General features: G+C 37.6%; 1 protein-coding gene across 3 annotated transcripts in view; it reads left to right on the top strand.

Moving 5' to 3' along the window:
- Window positions 1-19,245, top strand: part of LOC149819202 (ran guanine nucleotide release factor, putative (Mog1/PsbP/DUF1795-like photosystem II reaction center PsbP family protein)) — a 46,816-nt gene that overhangs the window by 15,333 nt on the left and 12,238 nt on the right. For all 3 annotated transcript variants that reach the window (XM_089986439.1, XM_089986441.1, XM_089986440.1), the window contains 3 exons: window positions 11,499-11,585; window positions 13,058-13,105; window positions 13,195-13,271. In XM_089986439.1, the coding sequence (XP_089842565.1) occupies window positions 11,499-11,585; window positions 13,058-13,105; window positions 13,195-13,271 (212 nt within the window). The remainder of the gene's footprint in view (window positions 1-11,498; window positions 11,586-13,057; window positions 13,106-13,194; window positions 13,272-19,245) is intronic.

Here is a 19,245-nt window from a genome sequence, read left to right as displayed (position 1 = left end):
TGCTTTCACGCCTGTTGAGGAGGAGTAAAAAAGATCACGACACAGCAGGGAATCACGACTGCTGATATTCATATTCTGAAATCGAACAACCAAATAGGATCTGAGATGAACTCAACACCCAGATGCACGACCAACAATAATATGAGCACGCAGAAACTAGAAATCACGACAGCTGCTCACCAAATAGAATCTGAGCTGAACTCAGCACCCAGATTTACAATCAGCGATAACATGAGCACACAGAGAAAAAAAATTAGAACTCACGACAGCTGCTCCCAGCCATATAAATCATGACATCCAAAACAAAATCAGTTTCACGACTTTTGCACAACACTCGTACTTATCAACATGGATATAGATATTCACGACAGCTGCTCCCAGCCATATAAATCATGACAGCCAAAATAAAATCAGTTTCACGACTTTTGCACAACACTCGTACTTATCAACATGGATATAGATATTCACCGTAACCATTAGATCTGATTACAGATCTGAGTCATGACATTTGTCAGATCTCAGATCTGTTATCAGATCTGTATCACTTATTTCAAAACAAAGATCAATCACACCTTTTCCGTAATCACTCGAACTTGGCGCAGAGCACGAGATCACGCTCCCAAGGTCGACTGCTTTGATACCATGTAGGAGGTAAGGTGAGATGCGCAGAAACCGAGGTAGAGAGAGAGAGAGAGAAAGAGAGAGAGAGAGAGAAAGAGAAAGAGAAAGAGAAAGAGAGAGAGAGAGAGACGGCTGCACAATAAGAGAACTTGTCAAAAAAATTATTAGGGTTAATCTCTATGTTAAATAGAGAGAGGCCAAAAAGGAGAAATTACATATAAGTCCCTCATTAAACTAAAATATCAAATAACCTTTAATCTAAAAAAAACTTAAAACTTAAAACCTCTTAATCTCAACATGTATAAATATATATTATATTATTATTATATTATATATATTACACATTTTGTATTTTTAACACATTATCTGTTTTTGTGAATTGTCTAGCTTAGTATGAACTTTAGTGTGAGATAGTTGTGCCAGCCATCTTTTCAGTCTTCTTCATGAATCAAGTTGCTTGCATTTTCACATATTGCCTTCATGATTTTGTATCTCCAAATGTGACGCTCAAATTTAATAGGAAAATTGGTTCATGAGTTCTAACTGTCCCGAATTTTATTTTATTATCAATAATAAATTCTTCTATGTTTTGGGTTTTCCCTCCATCAAGATAGTGCACTCTATTCAGCAAGGAGCTTGAGCTAGGGCTCATCTCCATTTGGACTGCAGAGTTACTACCTTTATTCTTCTCCAAAAGAATAAAAATAGACTTCTTCATCGAGGAGGCTCCTCAAGACTATTAACACTCGCTTGGTTATCACATAATCTAATGTTCATAGCCGTAGGTGTCCTTATGAGTTTGCAGTTTGCCATCTCAGATCAAGCAAGAAGACCTAGTGTATAATTATGTTGTGTGAGTCTTATCCACTTCTACACCCAAAAATATTTTAACTACACGAAACCCTTGATATGAGATTAATGATTCAGCTTTAATGGGTCATCTTTAGGGATAGTTATATCATCAACATTAAGAGGAACGATAGTGATGCCTCTAGCATCATAATGAACAAATAATGTGTAATTACAATGATTGCAGACAAATCCAAAAGAATAAACTATGCCACTCGAAGCCTTGAACCATGCTCTTGAGGCTTTCTTGCCTACATTAGCCTCAAAACTGTAGCACACACATCATTCTTAGGATACATAAGAGAATGCTTTGTATAAAGTTTCTCATGCAGGTCACCATGTAGGAAGACATTGATGTCACGTTGATGCAATTTTCAATTGTGCGCAGCTGCCAATTTTAACAATAGAAGAAAGAGAGAAGAGAGAGTAAATATGGCAGTCAAGGTCCAGAATCCTCTATGATTGAGTGTGGACACCCAGGAAGAGGTATTTACAATGTGCATCTTGTGTGAGAAGTACAAATATACACTTGGTTAGTTACATGAAATCAGTTGAGAAAGATAAAAACGACAACCATTTGGAGATATTGATAACATATGCAAAATGATATCTATAACTTCTAGAACACCCTTTATCATGTGGCACAACTTTTTCTACATCCTTTTGGATTTGGATTCTATTGTGGATGTGGGTCCAGATATATGTCTTTCCAACACCAATGAGAGAGCAACACTTAGTTCTCATTCGAACCATTGGACTGAACGCCTTATTAAAGTCTAAACCATGCTCTTGCATTTACTGTTCTGCAATGAGATTCACTTTATGCCAGTTTATATTACCTTCTGTTTTATACTTGATTTATAAACCAATTGACATGCTACTACATTGTTTCTTGTAGGCCTGGGAACAACTTCTCAAGTATTGCATTCATGAAGTGTGGATATCCATTTCTGCCCCAAAGCATCTATTTTTAAGCCTTTAACCCTGAAGACTGATCTCTAAGTGTGTTATAAAGCCTAGTTCTATCCATTTCTTCCCAAATCACTTATTTTGTGCTCTTAAACCTCAAAACCTTACCTTGAGAGGTTGATGATGTAATGAAGTAAGCGAAATTACAAATAACAAAGTGTTAAACACTTACAAGTCCAATAATGGACAATTACAAAGAGGATAGACAAGCACTCAAGGGCACACACAAGTCCACTAAGGGACAATGCCAAAAGACTAACATGTAGGGGGGACACTCCTATTTATATACAAAAGTGAGAGAGAGGGATCCTTGGGATCTCCTCATTCATAGAGTCAGTGGGGAGCTCCCAACGACTCCATGAAGTGGGGCCCCAAAGCATACAACAACAACAACAACAACAACAACAACTACGCCTTCATCCCCAAAAAATTGGGATCGGCGATATGAACCAAAAAAGAAAATCATTCTGGGACTTTCACATGAATCCTTCTCCTCCAATCATTTCTATCCAATGCCATGTCCTTGGTGAGGTTCAAAGCATTCATATCCTTTCCTATCATCTCCATCCAAGTCTTCTTAGGCCTCCGACATCTTTTAACTAATATATTTTTTCATTTCTCCATCCTTCTAACTGGAGCATCATTAGGACTTCGCCGAATATGTCCAAACCATCGTAAACGATTCTCTCTCATCTTATTTTCAATGGATGCAACGCCTACCTTCTTACGTATCGCCTCGTTTTGAATCTTATCTTTTATTGTATTTCCACACATTCATCTAAGCATACGCATCTCAGCTACACTCATTTTTTGAATATGATGTCTCTTGGCAGCCCAACATTCCGTACCATATAGTAAAGCGGGCCTAATTGTTGTCCTATAAAACTTTCCCTTCAACCGTAATGGCATTCTACGATCGCACAACACTCCAGTTGCACTTTTCCATTTCATCCACCCAACCTTTATCCTATGATTTACATCTCCATCAATTTCTCCATACTTTTGAATGATAGATCCCAAATATTTGAAACAGTCATCCACCGATATTTCTTGCTCACCAAGCTTCACTACACTCCCATCACCACTTCATTGCTTACTAAACCGACATTCCATATATTCTGTCTTACTCTTACTCAACTTAAAACCTCTTGCTTCCAATGTCTGTCTCCATAATTCTAACTTAGCATTAACCCCAGCTCTAGACTCATCAATCAAAAGAATATCATCAACAAACAACATACACCATGACACATTTTCTTGAATTGATCTCGTAAGCTCATCCATCACTATAGCAAATAGGAAAGGGCTTAATGCAGATCCTTCATGTAACCCAACCGTTATAGGAAAATTGGTTGTCACCCCTCTACAAGTGCAGACATTGGTTACTACTCCTTCGCACATATCTTTAATTATACTAATGTACTTTAGAGAAATACCTTTCTTTATCATTGTCCACCAGAGAACATCCCTAGGTACTCTATCGTATGCCTTCTCCAAATCAATAATAACCATATGCAAATCTTTGTTCCCCTCTCTATATCTCTCAATAAGTTGTCTAAGAAGATGTATAGCTTCCATAATTGATCTTCGAGGCATAAAACCAAATTGATTCTCCGATATCATGACAACCTTCTTCAACCTATACTCAATCACCCTCTTCCAAAGTTTCATAGTATGACTCATGAGTTTTATACCACGATAGTTTGTGCAATCTTGTATATCACCCTTATTCTTATATAGAGGCACCAAAGTAGTCTTCCTCCACTCATTAGGCATCTTATTTGTTCGCCAAATCTTGTTAAAAAGATTTGTCAATCATTCTAAACCTTTCTCACCCAAACATTTCCAAGCCTCGATAGGTATACCATCTGGGCCAACTGCCCTTCTTGATTTCATTTTCTTTAAAGCCTCTGCAATTTCTTTCTTTTGAATCTTGCGCATGAAATCACGATTCATCTCATGAAAAGGAATGGAGAAGTCTCCAAGATCCTGAGCATGACTTCCATTAAATAGCTTATCAAAATAATCTTTTCATCTCTCCTTAATCTCCTCATCTTTGACTAAAACCCTTTGCGTTTCATCTTTGATACATCTAACCATATCCAGATCCCTCGATTTTCTATCTCTCATCTTTAAAATCCTATAAATATCCTTCTCGCCCTCCTTGGTATCGAACTTGTCATAAACCTCCTTATATACCTTATCCCTCGCGTTTCGAACTGCTTTTTTAGCTTCCTTCTTTGCTATCATATACTTCTCCAAATTCTCATTATCACGACTCTTACTTAGATTTCTATAACATTCTCTTTTAACCATAATAGCTAATTTGACATCCTTGTTCCACCATGATGTATCCTTACCTAGCGGTGCACCGCCTTTAGACTCACCCAATACCTCCTTAGCCACCTTTCTCATGCCACCCGCTATCTTATTCCACATTGATTCTGAATCCTCCTCGAGACACCAATCAACTTCCTTAACTACCTGCTCTACAAACATTCCTTGTTTAGATCCTTTCAGTGCCCAACACTTAATTCTAGGATCTATCCTATGTCTATCCCTTTTGCGGCATTTTCTAATTCTAAGATCTAAAATTGAGATTCTATGTTGTGTAGCTACTCTTTCTCCTGGTATAACCTTACAATCGATGCAACAACCCCTATCTCTTTTTCTAAGTAGGAAAAAATCTATCTGACTCGTATTAACCCAACTTTTAAATGTTACTAAGTGAGACTCCCTATTCCTAAACCAAGTGTTTGTTAAGATCATATCATAGGACAAACCAAAATCTAAAATCCTTTCTCCACTTTCGTTTCTTTCTCCTATACCATAGCCTCCATGGATACTCTCAAATCCATCCCTACTAATGCCTACATGTCCATTAAGGTCACCGCCGATGAAAAACGTTTCTCCATAAGATATTCCTTGTACTACTACATCTAAATCTTCCCAAAATTGACCCTTAATGGAATCATCTAAACCTACTTGAGGTGCATAAACACTAATAATATTAATAATATCCGTACCTAATACTAATTTAATAAGTAAAATCCTATCACCCTTCCTACGGACCTCAACTACATTATCTATAAACTCACGACTAGTAACAATCCCTACTCCATTCCTATTCTTATTTATTCCTGTATACCAAATCTTATATCCCCAAGGTTCTATCACTTTTGCTTTCTCACCTACCCATTTAGTCTCTTTTAGACATAAAATATCCATTTTTCTCCTACATATAACATCTACTAACTCTTCCAACTTACCAGTTAAAGACCCTATGTTCCAAGTGGCTAACCTAATTTTATGGTCTTGAATTATCTTCTTTACCCCCACCCGTCCAACAAAGTGAGGGAACCCTTGCCTATTTGACACCACACCCGGGCGCCGGTGTGACGCGTCGCTTCTGAACGATGACCTAGCAACCCTTGCCCATTTATCACTGCCTCCGGGCCTATAGAGTACAACGTGTCGCTCAGTAGGGAACGCCCCAACGAAATTCTCATATTGATTCATATTCATAGGGTGTGACTAAGTTCTTATGTTGGCTGTCACTGGCCTACCGCAACCCTCCTCCTTTATCCGAGCTTCGGACCGACAGTGTATAACTAAACAGTTATACACAGGCGGAGTATGGGGCCCCAAAGCATATAATACAAAAAAGAAAATAAAAAGGAAAAAAAGGAAAAATAAGAAAAGAAGCAAAAAATAGTTGTTTCTAATAAACAACTATTAATACATGTAAAAAGACAAAAATGCCCCTATTAGGCAATACATTAGAATACAAATATATATATATATATATATATATATATATATATATATATATATATATATATTAACACCCCCCTCAAACTTTACGGGGAAAAAACCAAAAGTTTGCTAAGTAGAAAGAGAAAACCAAGAGCAGGAAGAGCTTTGGTAAAGAAATCGGTCAACTGATACTCCGAGGTGACGTACGACAACGTAATAGTTCCTCTTAGATATTCATCACGAACATAATAATAATCCATCTTAATATGCTTAGTGTGTTCATGGAAAGTGTGATTGCTTGCAATATAAATTGCACTCTTATTGTCACAACACATCTTTGATGGTGTTGAGATGATGATACTCATATCACTGAGAAGAATTTTAAACCAATTAAATCTCCATTGTCATTGTAGCCATTGCATGATATTCGACTTCGGTTGAGGATAAAAATATTATTTTTGTTTCTTACACCTTCAAGAAATCAACGAATCTCCTAAAAAAATACAAAAACCAGTAGTTGAGATTCTATCATTTGGATTACCACCTCATTCAGCATCAGTATAAACAGTTAAATCAAAATATGATAAGAAAAACCCTTTTGAAATGGTGTTTTTAATGTATCACACAATCCCTATCATTGCTGCCATATGCACTGTGGTAGGGTCATACTGAAAATGGCCGGCTGCATGAACAATATCAGGTCGAGTGATTGAGAGTTAAGTGAGAGATCCAATTAATTGACGATATAGAGTAGAATCTTCAAGCAATACACCATCTTCGAGTCTTAATTTAACATTTATGACTTCTGGGGTCTCCACCTTCTTTTCATCTGAAACTTCTGACTTAGCACATATGTTAGCAACTAATTTCATTTGAGAGAGAATATATCCTCTAGGTGAGTAGGCAACTTTAATTCCTAAAAAATATCTCAAGAAACCTAAGTCAGACATATCAAAAGTTTTCTTTAAGATTGATTTAATTTCAATAACTCCTTTGTTGTTTTCTGTGATGATCATATCATCAATACCTAGAAGAAGAATCACAATTGTAGTATCTTTGTTCTTGACAAAAAGAGCAATATCAGTATAACAAGCTATAAATCCTAAATTAATCAAAACATTACTAAATTTGTCGTACCAAGCCTTATGAGCTTGTTTAAGACCATACAATGCATTTTTAAGTTTAAAAATTTTTCATTTAAATTAACCCCTGTTAGAGGTTCCATGTAGACTTTCTCACCAAGTTCACCATTTAAAAATGCATTTTTAACATATAATTGGAAAATGAGCCATTTTTTAATAGAGGCAATGGCAATGAGAGCTCAAATACTTGTGATTCGTGCTACTGGAGCAAAGGTTTCCTCATAATCTATTCCATATTCTTGAGTACACCCTTTGGCAACTAACCTTGCTTTATATCTTTCTAATGATCCATTACTTTTGGTTTTAACTTTAAACACCTATCTATATCCTATATTTTTTTTGCCTTTTTAAGAACATTAAGTTCAAATTTCATTGCTTTATTTTAATCAGGGTATTGTTTGGCATCATTATAATGAGATGGTTAATAACAAGAGTGAAGAATTATTAAACATGCTCTAAAGTTTGGAGAGAATGAGTCATATGATGCAAATCTACTTGGAGCACTAGATATACGATTTGATTTTCTAGGTTAGGATTCTTTTAAAGGTATGTTTTGAGAGAACTTGTAGGGCACATGGATGATTACCTTCACCCCGTCTAGTATACACATATGTATCATTTGATATATGTTCATTTAAATTCTCATGTTGATCACTATCCTTATCATCAATTTGATGCTCAATACTAGAGTCATTGTCAAAAGATTCAAATACTTCAATAGAGTTAGACTCATCATTTCTTGGTAATAGATCAAATAAAAATGAATAATCAATTTTTTCTTTAGATTCTTTGCTATCAAACTCATTTTCATTTTCAAGAAAAGTAACGTCTTTTGAAACATAGAGTTTGTTATTTATTGGATCAAAACATCAGTATCCTTTTTTATTTTCTCCATAGCCTAAGAAAACATATTCAATGACTTTTGTGAATAGTTTATCATTTTTATGAGTAAGAACATAACACCTACAACGAAAGATTCTTAGTCTTTTAAGATCAGGAGTCATTTTAAAAAGTTTTTCAAATGAAGAAACATTGTTTAATGTAGACGAATGAGTTCTATTAATTAAGTTAAGGTTAGAATGACTTCGACCCAATTTTTTTTTGGAATCTCCTTTGAAATTAAAAGAGTCATAGTGGTTTTTATTATATGTCTATGCTTTCTTTCTGCTAACCCATTTTGTTGCAAAGTTCTAGGGCAAGACCTTTCATGACAAATTCCATTTTGTTTTAAGTAATTTTGAAAATCATTAGACATGTATTTCTCCTTCCGAATTTGATCTAAGAATAAAAAGGTTGCGTAAGAATTAATTTTTAATCATTATATGAAATTCCTTAAAAAAAGACATCACATCAGATTTATGATTTAGAAAATAAATTTATGTGTATCTAGTAAAATCATCAACACAAATAACATAATATGAGTAACCTCCTTTTGATATGATAGGTGAGGGACCCCATACATCCGAATGTACTAATTCAAAAGGCCGTGTGGAAACAAAAGTTCTTTGAGGAAAGTGAATTGCTTTCATTTTTTCAAAAATGTAATCTTTACAAGATATGTCCTTTTGGTTACATGAATTTCCCAAAAAAGAAAAGCGAGACATCTTCGAAAAGCTAGGGTGGCCAAGTCTCTTATGCCAAGTATCAATACTTTTGACATGCACAAAATGACTTGGTTGGAAAGGACAAAAAATCCATAAAGTAAAGATCGTCTCTCCTATGACCTTGCCCAATCAGCTTTCCTGACTAAAGATCCTGCACCTTGCAATCTTTAGGTGAGAAAGAAATTTTGCAACCATGATCGTAAATTTGAGAGACGAAAAAAAGTTTTAAATTTAATTTTGGAACCACCCTTATTTTTTGAACAAATTTTTTTTGAGAATGTTTTGAATAAGTATTTCAATACTTTCTATTTTTAAAGAAGTTCCATCGGCCGTTGAAACATAAGATGAAGTAAGATTAGTGTAAACTTTGGAAAAAACATTCTTATGAGGTATCATATGAAAGGAAACACCCGAATCAAGAATCCACATACTTGGAGGAAATGAGGAAGATGCAATGACGGCACCCGAAGTGAATGATGATTTGAGAAGTTGTTAAAGTGCCTTCGATATTTGGTTAAGTGTGTCTTTAATATCTCTTCCATTTTTGCTTGCTTCTTCTTTCTTAGGTGTGATTTCTCCAACAGAAGCAATTTTACCTTTAAGCTTTGGACATACTGGTCTAATGTGTTCCAATTCATTACAATGATGCAAGTGACACCTTTCATAATATCCACTATTATAGTTGGGCTCATTACCATAGGTATTTTGATTTACAAAGTGGAATAACTTATAGGTTTTTACATTGGAACCCGACCTAGTAATAGCCAAAACATCATCATTCTTATTGGTCATACCAAGGCGGGCTTTTTCTTGACATACCTTGGCAAGAGCATATTCAAGAGGTATAACTTTCGTTCTATGAAAGAGAGAAGACCTCACTTTATTCAAATTTCGATCTTAGACTATGAAGGAATCGAAAAAAGTGCTCATTCTCAATTTGCTCTCTTCTCATTTCAATATTTTTAGGAGTTACCCATTTAGGCTCAAGAAAAGCTAGTTCATCCTAAAGAGGGGACAAAATGCTAAAGTAATTTCGGACACTCATGTTCCCTTGCTTAGTGGATTTAATTTTGTCTTAGACAACAATATTGTCTAGCAAGATCCCTTTGGGCATACATACCCTTAAGAAAGAACCAAACTTCATTGACTCTTCTAAATTTAGAAATGTTGACACATATTTTTATGACAACATTGTTAATCATGTCAAAATTTGGCATGGTTACTTTCCCAATCCTCTACTTTTATTTGATGTTCATTGATAACTTTAAGACGATCATCCCCAACGAGAGCTTTTTCAACACCTCCTTCAACTTTAGTGAGCTTCAACGATGGTTCAAGAAAGGTTCTCATCACAAAATCCCAAAGTTTCTTCCCTCTAAGATGATTTTCCATGGCCGATGCCCACATCAAGTAGTTGGATCCATTAAGTTTGAAGGAGAGCTTCACTCTTGATTCATGATCCATGATGACAAGATAAAGATAAAGATGAAGAAAGTGATAGCACTTTTGTCATGATCTTCAAACACCACAAGAAATACTTCCAAGATCAAGAAAACCCAAATGACTTTGATACCATGTAATGAAGTAAGCGGAATTATAAATAACAAAGTGTAAAACAATTACAAAGAGGATAGACAAGCACTCAAGTGCACACACAAGTCCATTAAGGGACAATGCCAAAAGACTAACAAAAATTGAGTATTATTGAATAGTGAGAGAAAAGGAATAATATACATGGGGGGACATCCCTATTTATATACAAAAGTGAAAGAGAGGGACCCTTGGGATCTCCCCATTCATAGAGTTGTTGGGGAGCTCCCAACGACCCCATGAATTGGCCCCCCAAAGCACATAATACAAAAAAGAAAATAAAAAGGAAAAAAAGGAAAAATAAGAAAAGAAATAAAAAATAGTTGTTTCTAATAAACAACTATTAATACATGTAAAAAGATAAAAATGCCCCTATCGGGCAATACATTAGAATATATATATATATATATATATATATATATATATATATATATATATATATATATATATATATATATATATATATATAACAGATGAAGGATGGTGGATGTCACCCAAACAATTCAGTATAGAAAGATTGTCAATCGATTGACTTGGGAATGAGTTTGAGAGGAATAGTAAAGTGTAACTTTTGTGGTTTTATAATGCAGGGTGGGTTATATAGATTTAAATGCTATATTATGGGACATAACAACTACGTCATACAATTATGTACTGATTGTATTGCATCTGATATTTGTTTTGAGTTTCTTTTGAGCTTTATAAATGGTGATAAAAGAAAGAGGCAAGCACATGCAACATTTGTTGGAGAAAAGTAGACATAAGTTCTGACATCAATTAAAGCTACAAATTCCAGCATAATTGATTTGGAAGACCTCTATTTTGGAGTTGAAATAGAGGCATCTGTTTCTAGTGAAAAATGGTGACGTTCTGGTGAATTATGTTATCTTATCTAGGTTTTGCTTACTCTGGCATGTTTTGTTTCATGAGTTGTACTGTATTCTGTTTTCTTTGTAATTTTTGCAAGGTGATCGAGAACACTGGCAGTCTTCAGCCAGCAGATTTAGTTGTTAAGGACTTGCCCGCAGTAATCACAACAGCGGTTGGCCACATGGTAATTTCTGATATACTTGGAGGCTCCGTTATCTGAAGGATTCAAACTCATTCATGAGACTTTTTACTGTATTTGTAGACTCATGTTTGATTTCTTATGGTGACTTTGACTTGTCAGTGTGAAACAGCTTCCATGGGGTTATATTTACAACTGTCATTTAGAATAATCATGATATCATGAATGCAGAATTCTCTTGCTGTTCCTTGATTCATAAAACACACTTCCCTTCAAGTGGTCTGATGACTCTGATCAGTATTTATGAGAGTGGTTGTCCTTGAGTTTACCACCTTGTTGACTAGGCAACTATCTAGGTGAGACTGTGATAGTTAGTAGTCATTTGTACTGATCCCTCTAGCTTCAGTTCGGTGATGAGGGGTTATAGTTAATCATCTGGGTGAACTAGGAACTGTTTTTAATGATAAGACATCATACAAATTTAGCTATTTGCACACTGGTTTCTATAGTTACTATCATAGTTTAAAAACCAGTGGATTGATCTTGTCACTTTGAGTCAACTGAGTTGGCCTTCCTACTGGGTTAATCGAGTTTGTTGACCCAATTTACACCCCAGTTTACACATCTATGTTCATGTTTTATTCAATTATGCATGATTAACACCATGTATAGGAATTATGATGGTAGAGATGGATTTTTACTTGCCTTATTTGTGTTCTCATGTTAATTTTCTTAAGATGCAATTCTCTAGTTAGTGTAAATTACTATTATTTAGATTTTTTCTTAATATTAGTCATACTGTTTTACATTGAAAATCTTGATTAATTTAACAATATCTCATTTACAACTAATCTCCTTAAGACAACTGACTGTTGAAGGACAAAAGATCACATAGCTAGATGATTGTGATGCTTAGTACGTTAGTTCAGTGACTTGTAAATATGATGAATCTACTTTCTATGATTCATACTTTATCATAGTAACTAGATGATTGTGGTGCTTGATATGAAATTGTTACTTTTAAATTAATATTTGATGTAATAGACTTCTGTGCTATTGTATACAAAATGTTGCTGTTTATACTATATATTTGTACCATTTTTATTATACAAATCGCTGAGTTACTGGGGCTTTACTTGGCTGAGAAGTAAAAAAAAAGTCACTTGTTACTGGGTATACAAGCATGGCTTTTGTTTAAGTTGTGCATTAATGTTTGGTATTTTTTCTAAAAAGTACTATTTGTTGTACAAAATAGAAGTTAGCAAAACTTGGCTGAGTTACTGGGTTGGCTCAGCCAAATTTAGAGCCCAAACAAAACGAGTCAAGTCACTTTTTACTGGGATTTCTAGCAATGTTTTCTATCTAAATTGCACCTTGTTGCTCAGACTTGAAGTTATTAACAGCATGGAAAACATGAATACTTCCTTTTTGATAGCTCCTATGTGCTTATATTTGTCTATATGCTTTAGAATGAATGTCATGTCCTTTTCTCGGTGTGTTTGTGTAATTGGTGTTAGGCAATTTCTAAAGGAAGACAAGGGAGGGAAGCTCAGAATATAGTGCGGGTATGTTTGTCTTCTTTATTTTATTTTATCTGAACTTTGTGCATCTTGTCAGAAAAATGTTTGTGTTGATTCTTTATCACCTAATGCAGGTATATCTATCAAATTTGCGTCTTAAAGATGTTGGTACTGATGTGCTGATAATTGCATATGAACCGATATTGATAAAGTAAGAATCTGGTCTTTTGATGCTCCGTAAACAAATGGCCCATGATCTATTGAATCTTTTCAATTATATATATTTGGTGATGTTGACCACGTGATCTTTTGGTAATATAGGTGCTTTTGTTTTGATAGTACTTTTTATGAGTAAGCTAAGCATATTGAGTTGGATGTGCTTTATTTCCTGATAGTAATGTCTCTGTTAGAAATCCTTATGTAGACCTTCACTTCCTCAACAAATTGTTGTAGCTTATTCCATGAACTTGATGGGGAATGTTCAGGTCCTTTTGGCCTTTTTTCCACACTGTGTTTGTTTCGGTATTATCAGTTATGTGATTGAGTGCTTGCATATAGGTAAACAAGGTGGTTGTGATTGACTAGGACTTGGAGTAGCCAATTAGATGAGTACCACTGCAAGGCCTGGCCTACTCATATGTGGTTTATCTCACTCTCATAATGACTGGAAAGTACAAGGGGTAACTCCAACCACACCCTTCTACAAAGAAAAAGAAAGGTTTCTTTGCAGCAAGCCAAAGTGTAATCACTTGCTCTTCTCGAGTAACACTTTCTTTCTAAAATCATGTCTTTATCTTTGTTTGGTTGGTAAAGTTGGTCTATTGTTTCTTCACATAATGGATTGACAGTTGAGTGAGTCAAGATTTCAACAATTCCTTTTTTCTGCATTTTTTAATGCAATATTATTTTTTTATCTCACTGGTAATTGGGGAGGTTAGATTGGAGTTTTCAGTAGAATGACTGGTCAACCATAAAATTAGTATGTATTCTCTAGGTCGAACCTGTAGACGTGGATCAATAATTTGTTAAAGTTACGTTTGGATCTGAATTAAATGTGATACTTATAAAACCTTGAATCCAACCATTTTTACCAGATCTGATATTACCATGCAAAAGTTGGATCTGGTTCCAAGCCTGCTTCTTTGAATATATAGTAGGTTGAATCTGGACCCAGATCAACCACAATCTGGCCTATATCCAAACCGTTTTTTATCACTAGTACATGGTGCTGCTATAGTGTTATGACTTTTGTCCATGAAAATGTGTTGATTAAATAAGTCGTTAGCTGAATAACCAAGGGGCCTCAGCCTCTCAGGTTCGAATGACACAGAAATGATCTTCAAACTTGGCTTTAAAAAGAAAAGTTCTATTTATGGTTTGATGTCTATATCATGGGCAATGTTGCATTTTTTGATTAACAAGCTAAATCACCTGGTTGCCCGTAGAGCTGCAGTTGACTAACTTTTATTCATTAAACTGAGAAGACCTCTTCATTGCCATTCTTCTTTATGCTGACAACATTACAATTATGGATAATTCTGTTGATATGATATAAAAGGTCAAGAAGGACCACATGCTAATGAAAATTCCGGGTCTGCTTAAGTATGGATATGGGAGTTGAGCAGAAAAATGGCATTAACTCTTTTCCAACGGTGTGTGCACTGAAACCCTTAGGTTATGTTTGTGTAGCTGGGAAAGCAGATGGTTTTCGTGGAAAGGTGAGGAATTCAAGGCTGTTTCCATGGGCCCAACCCAAGCCTGAAAACGACTTTCTTCAGGGAAAGCAGCTACCAGTATCAATGATAGACACCCCTTTTCTGCAGAAACCCTTCCTATTGGCCAGTGATCAGATCCACTTTCAGCGGAAGGGGGTTTCCGTTTCCACGTGGAACCCCCCTTCCATGACATAAATGCACTCTTAGAAGAACATGCATAAGGAAATGTGCTTACACGATATAAACAACTTTGAATACCATGGATTAAAGAAGCTGTTGGAGAGACTGGAGCACTGAATTATTTAAGATTCACTATGCCTGGTGATTGTAACAATTTTTTTTGAGATTTATTATACTTTGTGCTCTCTCTCTCTCTCTCTCTATATATATATATATATATATATATATATATATATATACCTGGTGGTTGAGTATCCCCCTTTTGGGAAACTACCGGGATTCATCCAAACAGAGATGGCGCATTGGATTACGAATAGATGATGTACGATTCTATCCCGTGAATAGATAGGTCTCACCAATCATACACAATTGCATATAATCTATTTGTAATCCACCGTCACTGTTTGGATGAGTCCCGACAGTTTCTGTAATGACCCCAACTCATACTCCTTGAAAACACAGATTTTTTTTTTCAAGAACCATTACGAAAATAATCCGAGAGACTCGGAGCCTTTACAGTTTCACTCTCAATTGAATAACCAAACACATCACAAGGGATCTTACATTTATCACCTCAAACCATAACAACTCATTATTTAATAATTATGAAAGAAAGAGTGTTTAAATAATAATAGCAAAAGACATATCAGAGTTATTTAAATGACATAAAAGTAAATAAGGAAAAACTGAGCGACGCTGTCTCTCTGTGAACGATCAAGCAAAAGTGTGACTCGTAACTCTCCCAGAAGCTAGTCGTTTCACTGATCCCCTGTGGCTGCGAAAAAACATAGAAGTAGAGGTGTTAGAACCGAAATTCTGAGTACAAGTACCTCTAATGAAACAAATGAGCAAAAAAATACATATAAGAATTCATGCAATATTTTTAGGGAAATGCATTTATGACAAATTCATAATTCGATTAAACGTTCATGCAATAAAGACAATTATTAAGCATGAGAGAACATTTAATAAGTATCAGAGATCATAATTTAAGCAATACAATCATTTAACATGCATTAGGTAACAACATTAAGTATTCACCAACATTTAACAGTTAAGGGAACAGGTAAACATGCATGATCTAATGCATAACAGAAATATGCATGACTTCAGTGCAATGCATGAGTAAATTATCACATCTTATTAGAACTTTCTTTTCATATGCATGTCCCTATTAAATGCACACAATTTAAGAATCTCTTTTTAATTTTCGTTGCCCGTGGATACACCAAACGGGTAAAATCCCCGATGTCAAGTTAGGTTCTTAAGGTAGCTTAACACATAATTTGTATTTTATTACTGAGTTTCAAACTTAGCCCTCGACTGAAACAACCTTCAGAACATTAGACTACTCATCTAATATCGGGGACACCAGAGACCACCCATTCACAAGTGCCACTTTTCTTGGTATACCAAAACAACAACTGTGTCTGCACACCATCCACGGGAAAAGTACTAGACTATCCCTAAAACCGTGACTAGGAGAAAGAACCTCAATATCGGGTTCATGTGTAATCAATAATGCACACAGAGTTTTTGTATCCTCGTGGTCCTCCAAAACCAAATCTCTAAGAGTCCCGTACTCCCGACGAGACATCTTAGAAAGTATATTACTGTAAAGCCCGTTAAAAAAAAATCGGACACGTGCTAGGCACGTGTCGCGGTTTGCCCGTCGTATCGGATCCGACCCGGACCCAGACCCGAGCCCGACCCGGCTTCTCGATTATTCGAGAAGCCTGTGCCTTTTAAAAAGGCACAGGCGCCTTGGGCGAGGGGCAAATGCCCTCGTCCGTTCTCTCTCCTCCTGTCTCCTCTCCCGTCTCCGTCTCATGGCGGCAGGACGCCGACAAAGGAAGCCACCGGCTGCCCCCGAGTTTCGACAACCTCAGCCGTCAGCGACAGTATCGCCGGCCCCTCCGCCACCACCACTGCTCTCCTCCTCTCTAAGTCTGGCAGACCTCGACGACGACGCGAGAACCCCCTCTTCGTCCCCTGTGTCGCAGGATGCCGACGATCGAAGCCGACGGCAGCCTCCGAGTTCGGCGACCTCTTTGCATCTTTGACGGTCGGCGACCGTCGTCGTCGATGATCTCACCGCCGACCTCCGAGCACCGACAACTCTCCTGTCCTTGGCGCCTCTTCTTTATCTGGCTCCTATTTTCCTCTAGCCATCGACCTGCTGCTATCGCTTTCGGCCACCTGACGTCTACAACTGTCGGCGACAGCATCGTCGCTGCTCCCTCTCTGCTGTGTTTCCCGACGATCCCCGCCGTCAGGCACCCTCTCCCCCTCTGAGTCTTTTCGGCAACCTCAGCCATTAGCGACCACCCCCAATTTGTCAGCGCTTGCGAACGACCCCTGACTCCTCTCTTCTCTGGCCTCCTGACACCGGCGAACCCGAGAGCTCCTTCTTCTTCGTTGCTCCCCTTTCTGCGTGTTTGCCCTGACCCATCGCAGTCTTACTCCCTGCGAGTCCCGACGACCTTGTTTCCCTGCGACCATCGATGGCTGTTGTCGATGACAACCTCATCGGTCTTTCCCCATTTCTCTCGTGTTGGGTCGGCACCACCCAACATCGGAGCAACCCTGACGCCGGTGGTTCTCATGTGACCCTGTCGCCACCTTCTCTCTCGCCCTTCAGGAGCCTCCCGTCGTCGATGTCTTCTTGGCTGATGACTCTCGCTGCCTCAGTCCCTCGTCGCCGTGGTCTTCTGAGGTAAACCATCCCCTCTTCTTTTTCTTCTCTATGAGGGGTCGATCGACAGGGGGGTTGAGCCCCTGTCGTTGCCTCTCGTCGACAGGGGGCTCCACACCCCCCCCCTGTCGCTTTTGTTGTTTTTTGGTAGGGGGTTCTGCCCCCTGCCTCCTGTGGTCTTCTGTCAGGGGGCTCTGCCCCCTGCCTTTGCTTTGTTTTTTCGACAGGGGGCTTCGCCTCCTGCCTTCAGTTGTTGTCCCAGCAGGGGGCAGAGCCCCCTGCTCTCATGTTGCTTCTCGGTAGGGGGTTCTGCCCCCCTGCCTCCTGCGTTTTGCCGGCAGGGGGCGAGGCTCCCCCTGCTTCCTTTGGTTTCCCAGTAGGGGGCGAAGCCCCCCTGCCTTCCTGTTTTCGAGCAGGGGCAAAGCCCCCTGCACCTCGTTTGTTCTTCGGCAAGGGGCTATGCCCCCCTGCCTTGATCCTGTTGCGGCAGGGGCAGAGCCCCTACCTATCTCATTTCCAGCAGGGGGCTGCGCCCCCTGTCTTGTCCTATTGTGGCAGATTCGGCAGGGAGCCTCCGCTCCCTCCACTGCCTTCACTGTCCTGGCCTACCGCAACCCTCCTCCTTTATTCGGGCTTGGGACCGACAGTGTATCACTAAACAGTTATACACAGGCGGAATTATGAAAGGAATGGCTGAATGATAAAAAAATCTCGCAATAGCTGAACATAACCTATCTCTAGCTTTTCTATCCAAAGTTGTTTTTATTCCAAGTTGTTTCATTGATGGAGACCCTACCTTCACTTGAACAAAAGCATCAAGATTATGCTTTTGAGCATCATTCATCAATTTTTTTTCTTTTATATATCTTTTCTCAGTAGACTCATCACTTTCATCTGACAAGTCCATATCATTATCATTACTTCAACAAAGGAACCAATCTCATTTACAATATTTTCCTTATAGAATTTGTGTTCCTTAAATGACTCCAAATTTTTATGATTTTTTTTCCTTACGGATTCTTCGACTTTGTCGCATGGTTCCACCTCTCCTTTAATACCAACAAGATGATACTTAAGTCTATTAATGCCACCACTCATCTGTTTTGTACACCAAGTACATTGTACCCTCTTCTTTTTCTTATCAAGAGGTAACCCAAAATCCCACACAGGGTCCTTTCCTTTAGTGAATGTTGTTGGAGTCCTTAAAGATCCTTCTTCTGACATTTCTTTGATGATTTGATAAATCTAGAACTGTTAAATTTGAAAAGTTAAAAACATAGATACGGTTAGTAGATTATGCACAAAGTAATGATTGAAAGAACTAAAAAATTGCCATGATTTATTTGGTCCAACCACTCCTGATTTTCGTTGTAGAGCAGTCCAAACCCACGAAGGAAAGTTGGTCAACCCAATTTTTATTATGGATCAGTCCAAACCTATCAAAGAAAATTAGTGAACTGTACCCTGAAATCGATTGCGGTTCGGTCCACATGAATCCTCAAATCGATTGAGGTTCAGTCCACCTGAACCTTGCAAATAGATTTACAAGTGGGTCAAAACTGCACTTGATCCCAAAAATCGATGCACATATAAAA

Source organism: Nuphar pumila, chromosome 13, assembly GCF_984573655.1.
Source record: "Nuphar pumila chromosome 13, dmNupPumi1.hap1.1, whole genome shotgun sequence".
Classification (NCBI taxonomy): domain Eukaryota; kingdom Viridiplantae; phylum Streptophyta; class Magnoliopsida; order Nymphaeales; family Nymphaeaceae; genus Nuphar; species Nuphar pumila.
Note: the sequence above shows the minus strand (reverse complement) of the source record. Positions and strands in the feature narration are given on the sequence as shown.